The following is a 12,317-nucleotide window of genomic DNA, read 5'->3' as shown; positions in this document are numbered from 1 at the left end:
ATCATGATTTTCACAACTTTGAATCTACACTACGTGAGGATGCTTCCACACAAGTTTCAGCTTTCCTGGCTGATTATATTCTGAGAAGAAGATTTTTAAAGATTTACTCTATATATTCCTATGATAAACTTTGACCCCCCATTGTGGCCCCACCCTACCCATGGGGATCATGATTTTCACAACTTTGAATCTACACTACCTGAGGATGCTTCCGCACAATTTTTAGCTTTCCTGGTTTTATGGTTCTGAGAAGAAGATTTTTGAAAATTTCTCGAAAATGTTCATAAATTCCTGAGTATCTCCCTTTGCAAAAAGGCGTGATCCTTAATGTTTACAAATTTGAATTCCCTTAGGCAAAGGATGCTTTGTGCCAAGTTTGGTTGAAATTGGCCTAGTGGTTCTTGAGAAGATGTTGAAAATGTGAAAAGTTTACAGACAGACAGACAGACGGACAGACAGACGGACGACAGACAAAATGTGATCAGAATAGCTCACTTGAGCTTTCAGCTCAGGTGAGCTAATAAAAGATATAAAATATTAAGCCTTAAGCCTTTATTCTAATGGCTATTTGTTTGTGAATACTCTACATAAAATACACAAAGATAATTGCAAGGAAAGTTTATTAAAACAAAACAAGAGATCATACAAATAACAAAATGAAGACACAAAAAAAAATGTGTTTGCACAACAATTGAAATCCGTTTCTTTCATAATCAGCTAATAATTAGCAGTTAGAATACACGGTTTTGGAAAAAGATCAAACGTATGTATTCATGCACCTTTTCGAATGAGAAGAACTTTTACCCCCGGTTTGATATGAAGAGATAGTCGAAATATATGCATAAGTGTAGCGTCCAGTGAGCTTTTGAGTTTATTTCCGAAAAAAAATGTCAGTTTGGTCAACCTCAAGATAACAGAGATGGTCCAAGGAATACCCCAAGTGTAATTGTTATCAATATCATCCACCATGACTTCTTCACATGACCTGCAATTTTAAAAAATGCAATTTTTCAAGGTCTTGAAATACAATTCTTTATTGAGCATTAAATACTTAGAAGCAATCAATATTTGTTCAGAAGACTAATAGCTTACCCGAACCACTTTTACAGTTTGCTATTTGGGATATTTTACATTCTGCATAAGATATCTCTTCGTCACTTCCGTCATCGCAGTCGTTGGCGCAGTCGCACTTGAAGGATGCATCGATGCAAGTAATGCCACCGCTCTTGCAAGTAAACCAACCAGGGGGACATTTCTACATTGAATAAAAAGACAATACAAAAATAGACCGACACACATACCACCTATTTTTAAAAATCATACATGTATAAAATAGGCGAATATATAATCGTAAAATATTGAGTCCACGACCAAATACTGTGGTTTCATCAATATTCGTTGAATACCAATTTTCGTGGATTTCGTTGTTTAGTTGATCCACGAAATAAAATGTTCATTGAAGTGCAATTTTTATTAACATTTTGTATTGATAGGGTCATTGGCCACGAATTTACGTATCCTTGAAACTGTGATTTTCTCTTTATCCACGAAAATTGATGCCCTTGAATATTAATGAAACCACAGTACGTATCTTTCCTATCATTTGACGTAAAACTAAATGTACAAGCAGCTTTGTACATCAGGCATGATGCATCTTCTTTCAAAGTAAAGGGACTAGTAAACAAGTGGACGGGCCAATTTTCTTGTATGTTTTGTTTAATAGATTAAGATAAAAAAAAAAATAGATGTTAAGTAAACAAGACATTTCATTTTACTCTAAACATTTCAAATATATATTCAAATTGATTCATCTGGACACATACATTAATATATTTCCCTGAGGACGGTAAGGGACAAAGAATGGTATTGCAGTCATCTAGCTGCATTATGTTTCCGGTGCAGTTGGTGCCTCCATGCGCAGGTGCGGGGGAGTCACACTTTCTCTCACGGTGTTGTTTTCCGCCCCCGCAAGTCTTCGAACACAAGGCCCATGGTCCCCAAGTTCCCCAACTTCCATCCACTGTTAGCAGCATATTAAAAAATTAGAGTCTTTAAGATTGTCAAATTGTTGCATGTATTTGCATTTGGACGTATTCTGTTTTATCACTAAAAGTTTGCATTCTCTTGCCATTTCTTAATAGGGAATGTAAAATAAAATTTAATTTTTGGACTAAAAAAAACACCGAACCAACAGACCAGTATAAGGTATCTATATCTAATTTACCAGCACAAGCTTGGATGTTGCAATCTCTGGATTCTGAAGAATCCCCAGTACAGTTCTTGCCACCATGTGCTGGAGTCGGCTGGGAGCAAGATCGTACTCTTTCAGAGGTTCCACCCCCGCACGTTTTCGAACAAGAGGACCAAGCAGCCCAGTCTGTAAATCCACCGTCTACTGGGGACTGAACGCCGCCTAAAAAGACACCAAATCGTAAGCTCTTTAAAATTCAACCGTTCCTAAACCTCCCATTTAAAGAGTTTTCCAGCATTCTTAATTATAACGGAATTAACATTCCAATTTTTCCACAAGAACTCTATGCAAGTAGATCTGAAGAAAAAATAATTTGAAAGCATTAAGTTGTGGTTCAATAGATATGTGCTTGATACCTGCACAGAGTGTGCCTGTGCACGGTTCTTCCTCAACGGGGTCCCCGGCACACTCAGTGGAAGCACAGTCCCTTGTTCTCTGTCTCTTGTAAACGTTGTTCACTTGAACCACCTTCCAAGAGGTCCATAGCTGCCATACACCATACACTGGAATTGTTCACAGAGAGAATGATAACGTTATTGCTAAGTATCAAAAATACATTTTTAGGCCTACATTGCGAGACCGAATCTATTATTATAAATTGACAATAAACATGACAATTCTATCTAAAAAGGGCGTTAATCTCAGGGAAGACATGAATTCTGAGACGAACCGTCATTGCAGTATGCACTGTTACAACAGAAGGTACAGGAAATGCCGTCACACCACGGTTTACATCCGCCCTTCGGCTTGCAGCCCTTGGTGACGCGTTTTGTCGCTCTTACTACTGTTGTTCCACATGTCTAAAACAACAATATGTACTAGTTGTTTTAAGGGAGCTGGGTGTTCAATCAACTACTCATCAGAGCTGCTTAAAACTTTTTGATATGGTATTTTTTTTACCATATGCTATTATTCATTCAAGAGAAGTTCGAGATTCGAGAAGTCGAATATTTCATCTTTTACTATCATAATGAATATTTTCAATATGTATTTTCAAAGCGCTTTGTCTGAAGAAGTAAAATATATAAATATAGCCTTAAAATATCCAAGATCGTCCAGTCCCCTAAAAAGTTGAAATTAAAATATCTTTTTACTCTATTTAGCTAAAGGATCGAATTGAGAACGCCATTATGATAGTAAAAAAGGTTGTGTTAAAAGTTGGAAAAGAAAACACATGGAAATCTAACGATATATACATTTTACTTACATCATCGTTAGAAGAACATGTCTGGAAACCATTTTTATTGCATGCTTCATTTGATGTTGCGTTGTTACAACTCTGACATCTAAATTCTGTAAGTGAATTATTTTTAGAAGTGAGGAATATATAGGTAAACCGATTTTAATTTATAAACTTAATTTTGGATGGACATATTCAAATAAGTACAAATTCAATTTTGGATGGACATTGTCAAATTAGTACGAATTCAATATATACTTAGTATTTTCAGTAAAACTCACGCTGGCAAATTGGCCCAGAACAAGGTATTGTCTCAATGCCTCCTCCAGAACACTCGATGGATGTGCAAGTCCGTGACCGGGTCATCATACTTCCTTTAGTACCAGTAACCGACCAGGGAGCCCATAGTCCCCAAGTACCATATTCTGTTGTGGTCAAATTTAAGTCAGGTCTAACTTGTTAAACAGACAACGGAAATATGTTTGCATTTTTAACAACAATTAAATATTCAAGATGGCCGACCTTCATTACACTTGGATCCCGTGCAACAGAATGTACATGTCTGACTTCCGGCTGTACAGGAAGTGGAACAGGAAGATGGCGTTGAGCAGCTTTTTGAAATTTGACCACTTCCTCTCACAACAGTGGTTTTACAAGCCTTTGAAGATCGTGATAAAGATGTGGATTATAATTTTTATATTGATGTTAAGGAAATGAAACAATGAATTTTATAGATTTAAACATATTCAAACAAACGCTGCATTTACGTCCCAATTAGTTTTCTATTAAAGCATATTCAAGTACATGTTTCGCATATTTGTTATCAGTGTTTTAATTCTTTTTACTTCATTTTAAATCAATAACACAGCTGTGATTGAATAACAACGGAATAGAGTTTCAGTAGTATCTAAAATGTATTGGATTTTTTCCGAGACCTCCAATTTAAAAGTCCATTTGGTTTGAGTTATTGCGTTGACAATTGGGATACTTTACCTATTTATTAAGTAAGAACAGTCGTAATTTAGTTTTAAACATTTTTTGTAGCACACTACATGTATAATAGTGTTAATATATGGTATGTTTGCTTTTAAATACTGAATATCTGTTTCGTCAGAAATACCTGCTGGTCAGCTGGACATGTTACTAAGCTTCCGAATCGGCATTCAGCATTAGTAAGGGCGTTTGTGCAGCTTCTACACTGGAAGTTTTGTACACCTTAAAGAAAAATTAAACCTCAAATAATAAATTCTTAACCTAAATTATAATTTAAACATCTAACAAGCCTTTTTATATATCAAATAAACAAACACATTGTGTCCACAATCAAAAACACGTTAAGAAGACGCAAAATAGCAATATACACTGGTAGTTTAGCAACGATTATTCATATTTTAAAAAATAAGTAAGCCTACGTAAAAAGCGCTGTCAGTTCTTTCATTACTTTGATTATTTTTGAATTTGTAGACGTTTTGTATTGAATACCTGTACAAGAGGACCCTGTACACGCTTCCTCTTCCTCGCCTTCCCCGGAGCATTCTAACGTAGCGCACGTGCGGGTTCTTGTCTTTTTGCCATTCTTTAATGACCATGCACTCCATGGCACCCACTCGCCATATTCTTTTCAAATTTGTATAGGTATGTGAGAGAATAATCAAATATCCAGACAAAGGAAACAATTGTTTATATTCAAATTCCTGGAAAGAATCCTAGATTGTTATTGGAATTTTTTTAATTAATTGCTTTAGGCAAAAACTATCCAAACACAAAACTTTGTCACAGGAAAATTGTCCAGAACAGTTTGAAAATCCCATAATTAATAAGATTCATCATACATAAAGTTACCTTCGTTACAGTTATCTCCTTGGCAACAGAAAGTACAAATGGCGGAGTTTCCATGACAAAGTGATATACACGATGATGTGGGTGTGCATTTCTTAGTCACAGCTTTTGTTCGACGATCAACTTTCGTTTCACAAGACTGTGGAGAAAACGTGTCATATTTTGCTACTCAATTGTTATTGCAAACAAGATCTACATGTACTATATATTTTCAAAAAAAAACCATGGCAAAACAGCAACTGTCTTGGCAATTAAATAAGCAACGAATAGCATCTTGGTATAAATCTTTGATAACTGGGTTAAAGAATGGGCTACCTGATCAGCTGAACAAATCTCTATCTTCTGTTTGTTACATTCTCCATTATTTTTTACATTGGTACAACGTTGGCATTGTGAAGCTGAAAAAACAGAAAAATACAAATTTCGTTTGAAACCCATAAAACTTTTTGTCACATAGAATTTCCAAATGATACAAAGTGATTGATACTATACATTGTGCGCAGGCGGCCGTATTGCATCCTCTTTCCTCAGATGCTGGTCCATCGCAGGGCATTGTGGTAGAAGAACACGTCCTTGACCTACTCTGCTTACCACCCCCGCATCGTTTACTACAGGAAGTCCACAAGCTCCACGTATCATATGCTCCATAACCTCGAAACACGATTTGCAAATGTCAATCATAATTAAATATATAATCGGTTCACTTGTTTCATTATTTTTGAAAAAGACTGTGCTCGTAAATAAGCTAGTGTTACAAAAAAATAAATTTTGAAGGATTTAGATTTTTTTTAAAAGCGGTGTTATATTGTCTGGGTCTCTGTCACAAACCCCTACCTTCATTTTCATTGCAAAGTGACCCCTTGCAACAGGTTACACAGAATTTATCTTTTGGATCACATGATGCTTTGCAGCTTTTTTCTTTCGCGCATTTCTTTGTTATTTCTGTCTTATCCTTCTCCACTCGAGTTTCACAAGTCTGAAAATAAGACGTTGTAATCAAAGTAAGGTATAATTTTATGAAAAAAAATGTGTGGCCTGAATGGAATGATCAATGTCTAAATTACACATATTATATTATATATATTATAAATTTCCCCCAAATGGACTTTGATAACGAACCAATTTAGCAACTAAACTTACATCTTCATCCTTTTTGCATGTTTCTATTGTAGAACAGTCGCTGTTTTTCTTTCCTTTCTTACACACGTAACACCTTTGAGTATATCCTACATACATAAACAGACAATACCGGTTACTCCTTTAAAAAATTCCCCAATTCAATCAACAATTCAAATACAATTATACAGTGTAACATGTTTAACTGCAAGTTTCTTCTTTATCAAAATCGTGCATATAGCACAGACAAGAAACAGAAATTGCACGAATACTACAAAATTGAAAATACTATAGTTCATTGTATTTTCATATCCTGTAAAATATCATCCCGTTATATTGACTAAATATATTGCTGGCTTTAAAACTGATAATTTCTGATATTTACTGATATTGTGTTGTTATAACTAATAATGTCTGATATTTACCGATAAATGAACAGTTGCTATTGATATGCTGTGTATTATTTTCTGAGGTTAACTGTAGGTACTGAGATTTACTGAGAACATTCTCTTTAGAGCCAGAAAATTTTCAGCAGATTAAATTGTATACTAGCACATACCAGAACACAGCAATGGAGTGCATGGTTTGGTCTCAGTGGTATCCTCAGAGCACTCCTCGCTCGTACACTTTCGCGTTCGTTCAAGATGTTTTTTCCCTTTGTTGGTCTTTTCTTTCCAAGATGACCAGGGGCTGTAAGTGCCAAACTCTACCAAGACATACCTTTTTTAACTCAGTACAATAAAAAAAAACCAGGTCTGAAGAATTTTGAACATTAAAACATTATTGACAACAGTGTTGATCAACATTTTGCTTTTATTCCAGTTATGTTATTAACATTATACTGCCTTCATACTATGGCAAAAATACGACAGTACGCAATTTTAACGTGAGTAAAATATCAATTATCAGCATACCCTCATTACAACCAGCAGACGAGCAGCAGAAAGTACATGCATTAGAGTTACAGCCGGGCTTACAGGATGATGTGCATGCTTTCATGACAGTCTTTGATTTTTTATCAACTCTAGTACCACACATCTGCAAAGATTTGGCACACTGTAGTATACAGAATTCTTAATTCGTGGTAATGATGATACATTCATACTTTTTCACATTTAGCCCCCACACCACCCCACCCCACCCCCCCCCCCCCCCAAAAAAAAAAATTGAAAACGCAACACCCTAAAGCCAATCCGTTATCTATTCATAATAAAAGTACTTGTAAATCAATTTAAAATTGTTGTCAAGTTTCAATTGCAAAGACCTTGCACGAGCAGGCGGGGCCATACCTGTTGACCTTTAGGACAAGCCTGGATTCCTTTTGTATTACATTTCTTGTTGTTCTTCTCGTGGCTGCATACGAAACATCCATGCTCTGCACAACATAATTAAATCTCAATTATTTTTTTTTTAAATTATTCCATGTTCGTTCCTCATATCATTTTACAACGCAATATTATTTACATCACGATGTGTATATCATAGGATCAACAGATCATTATTATCAGAATGGTTAAAATTACTCTTATTTGCAGGTAACAGTCGTACAATACATATGTATGTTGTGCTGGTATTCTTAAAACGAAAATATCCTACAAAATACTAGCAAACAAAAGGTTCATCCGTACGTGCTGGATTCCAGGTGGCAGTAACAGGTACTGAGGTAGTGGGAGCAGCACATGCCTGTGTGTTACAATCCTTCTCCTCCTCAGGTGACCCTGGGCAAGGCATGTCGGTGGAGGAGCAGTCCCTCTTCCTTTTCATGAGTCCTCCTCCGCACTGTTTGCTGCATACAGTCCATGGTCCCCATTTGCTCCATTCTGAATATCCTGTATCAAGTACAATGTAAACGTTAAATATTCCTCTTTTCACAGTCTTTTATTGTCTTTCGAATTCTTTTTGTAACAGAGCTCTTTGAAGTATTAAGTTTAGTCTTGAAATTAGATTTTTTTCTTTTGATTCGTTCATCTAACAAATTATATACGCTAAAGCGCTAAAACCCTGCTTTATTAAGTTTTCATTTTGGGTTATTTTATATTCTTCAAAAACCAATGTTTAACAAAACTATAGTATAATTTCGTGTTAACTTTGCTATGCAATGAACTGAGTTTCCTATTGCTTTATCAACACGTAAGTGTGAAAAGCATTATGTGCTGGTGAAGTTGTTACGCTGATCACAATTAAGAATTGTTATACATGTCCATGTCGAAGAAAACAATATTGCAGTACAAACTTTTTTTTATAATAATGCTATACAAATTTCTCTTTACAATCAAACAAGTGCATTGTAATTTGGAAGCGATATTACAGTATCATTAAAACAGTGGTATATCAGTGATGTTAATATTGTTGTTTGCACGCAGCCTACCATCAACCTTGTTACAGAGCGATCCTGTGCAGCATTTGACACAGGAATCATCGCTAGGATTACATTTTGTCTTGCAACTCTTCGTTTTTACGCATTTTTTAGTTATCTTGGTTTCTTTATTATACACTCGAGTTTCACAGGACTGAAACGACGTTTTCAAATACATGAATATATTTAACTCGAATGTTTTGATAATTGTTGTGAAAGTTTTTTCATCGATTCTTACACTTTATGATGCATTCTAAAGTAACTTGCACTTTACATTACAAGAGACCTATCATCAGATAAAATATAGACATTTTATATACCTCTTCGTCGGATTTGCAAGTCTCAATCTTTGTGCAGTCACTATTCTTTTTTCCATTCCCACATACATAGCATTTTTGTCCAGCAGCTAGTATATGTAAAAATACACACTTTTCATAACGTATGAACTATAACGGGTCATATTTGATATTTATTACTAGCATTAGTTTGATTCATGAGAATAATTTTAGGGGCATTTCAAAAGTAGTAAACTTTAGGTAAGCACTACATCTCACCTTTACAAAGGCCAGGTGTGCAAGGCTTAGTTTCTCTGCTTTTCTCTGAACACATTTCACCTAGGCATGACCTGTTCCGAGCTAGTATATCAACATTGTTTGATGATTCTTGAACCCACGATGTCCATGGACCAAATGAACCATATTCTACGTTAGAAAATAATATAAAAAGATATTTTCTAAACAAACACCTTAATAAATAGAATGACAATAAATATATGCAAGTTTTAATTCGTTATATGGAATGGAGTTCTACTACTTACTCTCGTTGCAACCTGGGGTGTTGCAACAGTATATGCACGCTCTTTTGTCACAATATGAGTTGCAAACCGCAGTACAGACTTTTATAATCTTTTTTGATTTTTTATCGATACGAGTTCCACAGATCTGAAAATTTTAATGTCAAACTTTAAAGAATTTTACAATTATAGTTATACAGTTATAGTTATACATAGTTAAAAAAAAAGTTTGATTTCATCAAATAAGTATAATTCTCAGGACACTTATACAAAATAATATTCATGTACAATTCATAAAGATTATTATAAGAGAAGCTTGATCCAAAGCCTCAGATCCAGTTGCAAGGCGTGGATCATCAGATCAAACGAGACGCGAAGTAACGAAAAATGGTTCGCCTCTATGGATCAAATAACAATTATGATAATAAATTTATATTTCTAATACCATTTTCACATTGTTTACTTATTTAACTAAAACACCACTAAACGTTTTCTTAAAAGAACTCGCTAAAAACAGACGTCATATATTTTGTGCACTACGTTATCTGTTTTTGAGAGTGGAGATATGGATTTCACAGTGTGGTGAATCGGAAATCAGACCACAGTCTGAGGTCTCATATTTAAACAAAAATGTTCAAAGTCTTCTTACTGGTTAACGTTAACGTAGAGTCTATCACTAAACCAAATGTGAATGAAAGGAATTTGCCTTACAGATATCCTAATTGTTGTCTTTTTGACGAAATGACGTTACATTATGTATACTTCAAAATTGTAAATAGTACGTAATCTTCAAAAACGGATGTTCATATGTTCATGAAATCAAAAGACTTGATTAACATGGTCGAGGAAAAAATCCATGAATCATTAAAACTGCATTATGTTATAAACATTCTAGACTTACATTCTGACCTCCTCCACAGGTTACAAACCTTCCTTTAGTATTACACTCTTCATTAGATTTGGCGTTACTGCATGTATAACAACCAAACTCTGTGAAGTACAAAAGTAGATTATTTCATTCATTATTCTTGAAGACTAAAAGAAGAGATACCATTCTGAAATCCAAAAAATAAAATGATTTTATTACAAACTTGTATGCCAACTTTTAAGAGTGAGATGAACTTACGTGTTGGTTTCGTTACCGGTGGTGCTGTGCTTGCTAAAATACAAGGTAAAAATTGTAATCTCAGTGTTATACATATATTTATTCTAAGCAAAACTATTAAAAACACTGATAAAACATTGCATACTTGAACAAAGTGATGGAGTACAATCCTTAGTTTCTTCCACATCACCCGAACATTCCCCTGATGTACATGTGCGCATCCTTTTGAGTTTTTCTACATTGTTCACAGTCTCCTGTTTCCAGTTTGACCACAAACTGTATGTGCCATATTCTAAAAGAATTGAAGAAATTCGATTTTAGATACCCCGCTACATAGAAGTTACTCAAATCGCATACCGACACAAACAAAAGGTTAGAAATGGTGCATAATACCTTCATTACAGTTTGGAGTATTGCAACAGAAGGTACAGGTATTAGAATCACATCTTGGAGTACATGCCGACGCACACGTCTTTAGGGTTTTCTTTGTCCTACGATCCACCATAACCCCGCATTTCTTTATGAAACAAATAACGCAAATGTTCATTGCAGTGAAAGTGTTTTTCAAAAACGCATAGAAAAATTCATTTTCAATTACACGCATATCTATTGTAATCATATTTAACGTACGTTCTGGCCAGCCTGACAGGTAAGTGATCCTCTTTGCTTGTTACATTCTTTATTCGAACTTGAAAGACTGCATGAGAAACATTTCAGCTCTGCAAACAAAACATTTAAAGAACATTTTATTCAATATCTAAAATGTTGGCCTTTCTAATTTCTATAACTGTGTGGCACTTCTTACTGTTATTAGAGCAGGCATTTGTGTTACAGTCTTCCTCTTCTGTAGTATCGTCAGAGCATGGAATGTCACCCGTTGATGCACACTCTCTGCTCCTGCTTCGCTTGCCTCCTCCACACGCTTTGCTACAAGTTGACCATGCACCCCAGTTCTTGAACTCAGCATAACCTTAATTTATTATGATTAAAGTTATATAACAGAGTAATCCCTTGTAGACATTGCAAACATCTTATTATTCAAATCATCACATAAGAATTTAGAGTTTCTTTTGAGTTTTGTGTCTTAATTCTTCTTTCTTTGGTATTAAGGCCCTAATTGTTGCAACTTTTTATACTTTTCTTTGAAATGGTCGAGTGAGCAGCAATACAATAGACAGGCTTACGGCACACTGCTGTTTCACTCGACTATAACAAGTTCAAGCTCTTGATCAAATAGTTTTACTTTCAGAAAGATAGTTACTTTCAACAACGGTAAATTCTCCAACAAAACAAAAAAGATTTCGTGTTAAAAGGCTTTACAATAGTCTTCATTTACATTTTCTTTGATTCAAATATTCCGCTAGTTTCATGTACAATCCTTGGGAGCTTCATTAACGGGAATAATTGCGTTTCTTTCAATTGTTGCAGATTTTGAATTCATTACTAGAATATTCTTTGGCGATATTTTGATTAAATGTAATGATCAGTTGTAATATATAGAGAAAATTCATCCCATTGAATCCATATTCAACATTACCTTGGTCTTTGTTACACAGGTCTCCAGTACAACACAGGGTACAGTCGTGATCTTTCTTGTCACATTTAGGCTTACAGTCTTTTGTCTTCTTGCATTTCTTCTCGATGTCAGCTCCATTCCGTTTGATCTTGGTTTCACAG

At 35.0% G+C, this 12,317-nt stretch overlaps 1 protein-coding gene across 1 annotated transcript; it reads right to left on the bottom strand.

Moving 5' to 3' along the window:
- Positions 1 to 603: 603 nt before the first annotated feature.
- On the bottom strand, positions 604 to 12,309 carry LOC136270843 (A disintegrin and metalloproteinase with thrombospondin motifs adt-1-like). The gene is made up of 31 exons (XM_066069640.1): positions 12,178 to 12,309; positions 11,446 to 11,610; positions 11,271 to 11,359; positions 11,034 to 11,157; positions 10,786 to 10,932; positions 10,662 to 10,694; positions 10,437 to 10,525; positions 9,560 to 9,683; positions 9,297 to 9,443; positions 9,063 to 9,148; positions 8,755 to 8,896; positions 8,015 to 8,215; positions 7,676 to 7,761; positions 7,301 to 7,424; positions 6,946 to 7,092; positions 6,411 to 6,496; positions 6,105 to 6,246; positions 5,763 to 5,921; positions 5,586 to 5,668; positions 5,274 to 5,409; positions 4,914 to 5,048; positions 4,552 to 4,646; positions 3,954 to 4,089; positions 3,713 to 3,856; positions 3,459 to 3,544; positions 2,922 to 3,051; positions 2,608 to 2,754; positions 2,225 to 2,413; positions 1,824 to 2,020; positions 1,093 to 1,255; positions 604 to 985 (listed from the first exon to the last, which is right to left on the bottom strand). The coding sequence occupies exons 4-31, from the start codon at positions 11,143 to 11,145 to the stop codon at positions 906 to 908; spliced, it is 3,546 nt and encodes a 1,181-aa protein (XP_065925712.1). The 5' UTR covers positions 11,146 to 11,157; positions 11,271 to 11,359; positions 11,446 to 11,610; positions 12,178 to 12,309; the 3' UTR covers positions 604 to 905.
- Between the last annotated feature and the right edge of the window lie 8 nt (positions 12,310 to 12,317).

Source organism: Magallana gigas, chromosome 8 (assembly GCF_963853765.1).
Source record: "Magallana gigas chromosome 8, xbMagGiga1.1, whole genome shotgun sequence".
Lineage (NCBI taxonomy): Eukaryota > Metazoa > Mollusca > Bivalvia > Ostreida > Ostreidae > Magallana > Magallana gigas.
Note: the sequence above shows the minus strand (reverse complement) of the source record. Positions and strands in the feature narration are given on the sequence as shown.

Coding starts and splice junctions, on each gene's coding strand:
- LOC136270843 (XM_066069640.1), bottom strand. CDS start 11,145: ATGGTGGATCGTAGGACAAAGAAAACCCTAAAGACGTGTGCGTCGGCA. Junction 10,526..10,661: donor ACCGGTAACGAAACCAACAC/GTAAGTTCATCT, acceptor TGTACTTCACAG/AGTTTGGTTGTTATACATGC. Junction 5,049..5,273: donor AGGAGATAACTGTAACGAAG/GTAACTTTATGT, acceptor AAATTTGAAAAG/AATATGGCGAGTGGGTGCCA.